Source organism: Watersipora subatra, chromosome 4 (assembly GCF_963576615.1).
Source record: "Watersipora subatra chromosome 4, tzWatSuba1.1, whole genome shotgun sequence".
Lineage (NCBI taxonomy): Eukaryota > Metazoa > Bryozoa > Gymnolaemata > Cheilostomatida > Watersiporidae > Watersipora > Watersipora subatra.
Window position 1 is genome coordinate 63,397,924 of NC_088711.1, and position 6,742 is coordinate 63,404,665.

Sequence of the window (6,742 nt, forward strand, 5' to 3'; positions counted from 1 at the left end):
TAAAGAAATTGGTTAGCCAATTAAAAGCGTTTCGTCGACGAATTCGGTGTGCATGCACAGCTTAGACGATTCTGTGATATTTGGCTGAATAAATCTGTGAATTCTGTGAAATTCGTGAATTCGGTCAGATTGAATGAATAATTCGTTACGTGTGGCCGGACCTTTAAAGATGTGCATTGATCAATCGATGTTTCTCACTTTCTACAAGTGAGAAATGAACATAAATTCTAATCATAAATCTAATATACTAGCTAAAAACGCCAAAGAAAATTTTAAGCAAATGTTATAGCTAGGTGAAACGATAAAAAGTTGTGAAATGATTAAAAAGTTATGAAATGATGATTCGTGATAGCAAAAAGTTATAATTGTACTTATTAGTAAATGTATTCATGTGTACTAAAACTACTACCGTTAGTTTAGAATATATGTAGAGGATACTCAAAGTTAAAGATAAATTTACCTCCATTCTCCTATCTTTCTCTGCAGCATAACGCTATTGACGCCTGTCAGCTCTAATCATCACCTGTCTGCCCCAATCTTTAATCACCTGACCCTCAGCAAAACTTTGAGTTGCCTTTGCTGAACTGAGCATTGTTACAATTCTGTTGTTCGTCAATAAAACGTGTCGATGCAGTAATACAGTAAATTAACGATTGTCAATTAAATCAGTAAATTAAATATCGATGTCGTTGCATGTAGCCACTAGAATCTACTACGAGTCGCTTAACTAACTAGTAATAGAGTAAGTTCTGTAACAACGAGAATCTTCAAAATCACAGACAAACCGTTTTACGAGCGATAACATTTAATATGACCTATATAAAAATTTCGTACTGATGATTGGCTAATGAAGAGATCTTATATTTATCACTCGTACCATGTATCACTTGTTACGTCACGAATGAAGCACCCGCTCGAATCTGAGCTTTTTAAAAGATGGCCTCATTCAAACGCTTATATCTCTGGACAGGGTTAGTCTATAAAGACAAAAATGACATCAAATTGTAGCTGATGTTTTAGCTTTTTATTGGTCTTAATTTCATTAAATCGACCTTTTTGACGCAATCACATCTTTAAATCATTATACATGCCACACCTTTTCGTTTTATGGTGTAAACATGGTATAAAAGCATTAAAAGCTAAACAAAAACGTTGCGTGTAGACTGTAGTACTTATTTATTTTTTGAATTTAAAATATCAAAGGAGTTTGTGGCTTCCACTGCGTTCTTTCCTGCGGAAAACAGGTTCAAATGGCTCTTTGAGTGGAAAAGGTTGCCGATGCCTGAACTAGACCGTCATGCTCTGCCTGTTGATTAGTCTAAAATAGTCTTGGTGAGACAGTGAGATTTTAAAAATGTAGCTGTACCAAATTTTAGTTGATTCTATCATAAAGTATAAGTATAGGTATTATCGTATCAGTTGCTATTAATTTTGATGTTTGAGGTGGCCTGACAGCTAAGATGTTTCAAGATTAAAATTAACAAAACTTTATCGCTGTAAAAACGCAAAAACATGAAGTGCCCAGACTTGCCCAGAATGATGTATATAGTGAGGCAACCTGTCTCGATTTTTCGTATTCACAGCGGCTATTGCGATGAATGTTGAGTCGTACGCGGCTCTATTGGCATATTTTATTTTGTATTAAATAAAATAAATCTGAGTACCAACTATGATTCTGCCAGTCTACGGTAATTAGGTCGTCGAGTTAACTTATTTCATCGCGGCTTTTGTATCAGCGAAGTTCTCAGTTGCTACCCACACCGGAAACTAGTTACTAGATATAATCAGCAAGCCACATGTTTGAAAAGAATATGTTCAAATATATGTCGAAACCAACTGCATCCCTAAAAGTCATGTATAGTCAATGCTATTTAGTTATTATTACTATTAATTTGTAGAAAAGAATTACTGGTCACATTTGATTAGTTGATTCAAGGACAAAATAAATGGTTTTTTGAGACGACCAAAATAGTGAACGCAAAACAAACGCAAAACAACGTCAATTTCTTTTAACTCAATTAACCCACCAATTCTGGCAAAGGGTTAATAAAGCTATTCTTGTACCTGGTTGGCGATCGGTGGCGTGGATTCACCTGTTTTCACTTAGTAGAATGGAGCATCAAATCTTTCAAGTAGCTCTTAATATTTGGTTCATTGCAATTGAGTTGAGCTATGCACAAGTACCTGCCAATACAGCTCACATTACACTTCATAAACCCATTAGACAAGATGTTGGCACAGGTGGCAACGTGGCTATGTTGTATTCAATATGTTCTGCAAATCATGTTTTTCATTATCTTCAACATTATAATTTTATTATATAATTTTACAAGCCAAAAAGTTTCATCTCTGCAAAAAGTTTTCATTAAAAACATCCATCCAAGTCGTGGCTGTTGAAATAACTTGAAGCAAATGGTGCCACTTCACTGACTGTACAACTAGCTTTATTGAACACACACTAGCAACTGTACTAGACAAAGTATAAAATAATGGTAACAGCAGGATATGGTGTAAGCCAAGAAAAGGAAAAATAATCAAGGTGCAATTTTCATCTACCGCAGATGTTTATGTGCAGTCATAGGGTCAAACATCAGACAAGCAAGCTAAATATAAAACTGTTATGTTCCTGTATGAATAATAACACAAGATGTGGTTTATTCACTCTCATAGTATGTATTGCATTAACATGTAGAGACAACAAGGAAAGTATAACAGTAATAAATGTTACCTGTATGAATAATAACACAAAATGTGGTTTATTCACTCTCATAGTATGTATTGCACTGTTGCCTTCCAGACCTAGTTTATATAAGCCTGAGCTATGGCTATCTAATAAATAGCTAAACAAAAAGCATTACTTGTATTAGAATATTTAGCTATATTAGAATAGATAGCGCAAAGTTAGCTTGGCTTAAGCTTTATGATGGCAATCTAACACCTCCTCACTAGTCTGGAGATAATATGAACAGACGAAACGTTACGAATAAAATTGTGTTTGCTGTCTCCTTCTAGATGACCTACGTGGATTATCTGGTCCATAATCACTGTGTAGAGGATGTCTAGGATTTGGTCTCTTTGGTTGACGCACTGGTTCTTCGGGAGGTACCGGAATAGGTAGCCTGTCACTATTTTTATCTGATGTTTGAAATATATCTCCAAGGTGTAGGTCTTCTTCTGTGCTAAATCTGGGTTGTAGTTGTTCTACATGTCTCCTCCATGTAGGTCCGCGTGGCCATACTCTAACATTAACACTTCGCTGGCCATAGACTTTAGTCACTAACGCTGGAACCCATCGAGGCTGATTAGATCTTCTAGGGCCACAGTATAACGCATAGCATGGATCTCCAACTTGATAGCTGTGAATCTTGTTTACTGTGTCATTCAGAAGCTGTGTATTTTTAGATTGTTTTCCTTGAGCCGAATGGGCTGGTGATGGAATAATTGTGTCAATTTTGCATCGGATTTGCTTTCCATGTAGCAGTTGGCTTGGTGAATATCCAGTCTCTAAAGGTGTTCTTCTATAATTCATCAGGAATTCTAATAATGCTGCATTAGATGGTAGAGTAGACTTCCTCAAAGCTTGTTTAAACGATTGCACCATTCTCTCAGCAGCTCCATTTGTTGCAGGATGATAAGGAGCTCTTGATAAATGTGTAATTCCTCTTTCTTTGCACCACTGTTGAAACCCTTCTGATTTAAAGGTAGTAGCATTGTCTGTAACCAATGTGTGTGGATAGCCAAAGTGAAAAATCTTGTTCTAAAAGATCAGTAGTTGATTTTGTCGATGTAGAACTGGTCCTGTGAATGCAAGAATATTTAGTGTAAGCATCTGTGAGAACTAGCCAGTTACTTCCCATAAAGTTGATAGCATGATCTAAGTGTAAACGACTCCATGGTTTTTCTGGTAGCATCCACGGATGTACAGGATACTTTGAAGGTAGTCTCTGATTTTCAGCACACGATATACACAACTTGCTTGTCTCTGCAATGTCAGCATCCATTCTAGGCCAGTATACTGCTGTGCGTGCTAGCTGCTTCATCCTTTGTATCTCAAAATGTCCGAGATGCAATATCTTCAGTACTTCTTTTTGTAAGCTGGTAGGAATTACTACTCTGTTTCCATAGAGTAAACAACCATTACACACCGATAGTGAGTTTTCTAACTTTCTAAATTCTTTGATTTCAGAAGTAGCTGGAGTTGCTTCCTCTCGATGTGGCCATCCTTCTGTTGTATATCTCATAACTGTAGAGATAACAATGTCTTTAGAAGATTCCTTGACTATTACTTCTGGATCTGTAGGGTTAAGTTGAGCTCCAATAGTTTTAATAGTGCAAATAATGTCTATGTCAGCATCGTCTTCCTCTCTGTCAAACTCAACATCTGGTCCAACAGGTAGCCGACTAAGAGCATCTGCATTCCCATGTTTGTTAGTCTTTCTATATTCAATTTCATATTCATATTGACTGAGTAAGAGAGCCCATCTTGCTAATCGGTTAGCAGCAAGTGCAGGAGTTCCTTTGTTAGGTGCAAACATAGATGTCAATGCTCGATGGTTCGTAACGATGGTGAATTTTCTGCCATAGAGAAATTGGTGAAACTTCTTCAACGCAAATATGATAGCTAGTGCCTCTTTTTGAATCTGACCATATTTTCTTTGGGTCGCCGTCAATGTTTTAGAAGCATGCATAATAGGTCTTTCACTATTATCCTCATATCTGTGAAATAAGACAGCTCCAATTCCTTTTTCGGAAGCATCACATGCTATTCCTATAGGCAGCTTTGAGTTGAAATGTGTAAGAACTGTGTCAGCAGTCAGCAGTTGCTTTAGCTGAAGAAAACTGGTTTCCTATTCTGCACTCCACTTCCACTGCACATTTTTTCTAGTTAGCTGATGTAATGGTTCTGTAATCGTTGATAGGTTAGGTAGGAATTTGCTGTAGAACTGTACTGATCCAAGGAATGAACGTAAACTGTTTATGTTAGTTGGGGCAGGCATCTGTTTAACAGCATCTGCTTTTAGTCCTTTAGAAATTCCTTTTGCTGAAAAGTTATGACCAAGATATTCTACCGAGGTTTGAGCAAAATGGCATTTTTCTTTACGACATCGTAAACCTTTCTCATTCAGTCTTGCAAGTAGTTGTCGCAAATTCTGTAAATGACTTGTAGCATCAGTACCACTAACCAGTATATCATCTAAATATACAGCTACCCCTAGTAGATCAGCTGTCAATTGTTCCATTATCTCCTGAAAATATCCAGGTGCTGAACTGATTCCAAACGGAAGTCTCATCTGTAGTAGTACTCCTTTTTGAGTGCTAAGAGCAAGCTTTTTCTGACTGTTTGGTCCCAGGGGGATTTGGTTGTATGCATCCGCTAGATCAATTTTAGTATATCCGTATCCTCCTCCTAACTTGTTCATCAGGTCTGCGGGTAGAGGTATAGGCTGTCGGTGAGTCTCTAATTGTGGATTGACTGTTTGTGAGTAGTCTCCACATACTCTGATCGATCTTTGATGACTGTTGGAAAGTTGCGCTTTCCTGACCGGAACTACAGGCGTACCATATTGATTAAACTGTACTGGTTTCCAAATTCCTCTTTGAATTCCAGTTTCGTAGGCTAGATTTAATTCATCTTGAATAGCAAATGGAACAGGTCGAGGTTTGTGAAACACTGGTTTTGCATCTGCCTTGAATTTTATTTCTAGCTCGTAATCCTTTAGACAGCCTAGATCGTTGTTAAATAGATCAGGAAATTCATTGCAGAGTTGCTCGCAAGATTGTTGTAGACTTTTGTCAGCTGTTTCCTGGTCTACTAATTTACAAGTCGTGGTAGTTTGTTGGCTGAGAAGGTTGTCTATTGATATCCCCAACAGTTTGATTGCTCCTCGTCCTATCAGGTTGAGATTTGGAACCCGGCTAACTACAAAGTTCAAAGCAATAGGATTTCCCTTTACGGTTTTAGTATTCAGCTGGCACTGTCCAATTACTTCAATAGGATGTTTTGAAGCAGACTCGTAGTTTGTTGTTGTTGTAGAGAGTACAGGTTTTCCAAGTTTACACCAGACTTCCTCAGTAATGAAGTTGTCACAGGCTCCTGTATCTAACTCCATCTCGATAATCTGTTCTTCTATCTTAATACTCTTTTGAAGTTGTTCCATATGTATTCTTCGAATAGTTTTAAGCTGTTGTTTTGGTGTAGATTTCTGTGCTATAGGCCTTTTATTAGTAGTTGCTTTTCTTTTTTGGCAGGCAACTCTTAGATGTTCTAACTTCTGGCAAAAATTACATGTAGCAGATCTGTATGGACATTCCTTAGCAGTATGTGTAGTTTATTGCATCTGTAGCAATTGAAAGTTGTCTGTCTTGCTTCTTTGTAGTTTGAAGTTCCTGTTGGTGTCTTAGTTCTATGATCTGGTTGTACCTTGTTAACTTTTTGTTGCTCTCCATATACGGTTTCTTTGGCTATCTTGGCTGCATCCTCCGTTTCTGTCGCAATTTCAATAGCTCTTTTAAAATATAGCTCAGTTTCTTTTACTTTGAACAGTGCTTTGAGAACTGCTTCATTATTTACTGAGCAGACAAACCGTGTTCTCATAGCTTCATCTAATGGATCATCAATATTAGAAAAGTCACATGTGGTCGCTTCCTGTCTAATTCTATTCACTAATTCATGAATAGTTTCTCTAGGTTTCCTTTTCATAGTACTCCAGAATTTTTAACGCTCGCGTACTAAAAATCGTGT

General features: G+C 37.3%; 1 protein-coding gene across 1 annotated transcript; it reads right to left on the reverse strand.

Moving 5' to 3' along the window:
* Window positions 1-2,977: 2,977 nt before the first annotated feature.
* Window positions 2,978-4,688, reverse strand: LOC137394474 (uncharacterized). The gene is made up of 2 exons (XM_068081197.1): window positions 4,146-4,688; window positions 2,978-3,757 (listed from the first exon to the last, which is right to left on the reverse strand). Exons 1-2 carry the CDS (start codon window positions 4,686-4,688, stop codon window positions 2,978-2,980), a joined length of 1,323 nt encoding a protein of 440 aa, XP_067937298.1.
* Between the last annotated feature and the right edge of the window lie 2,054 nt (window positions 4,689-6,742).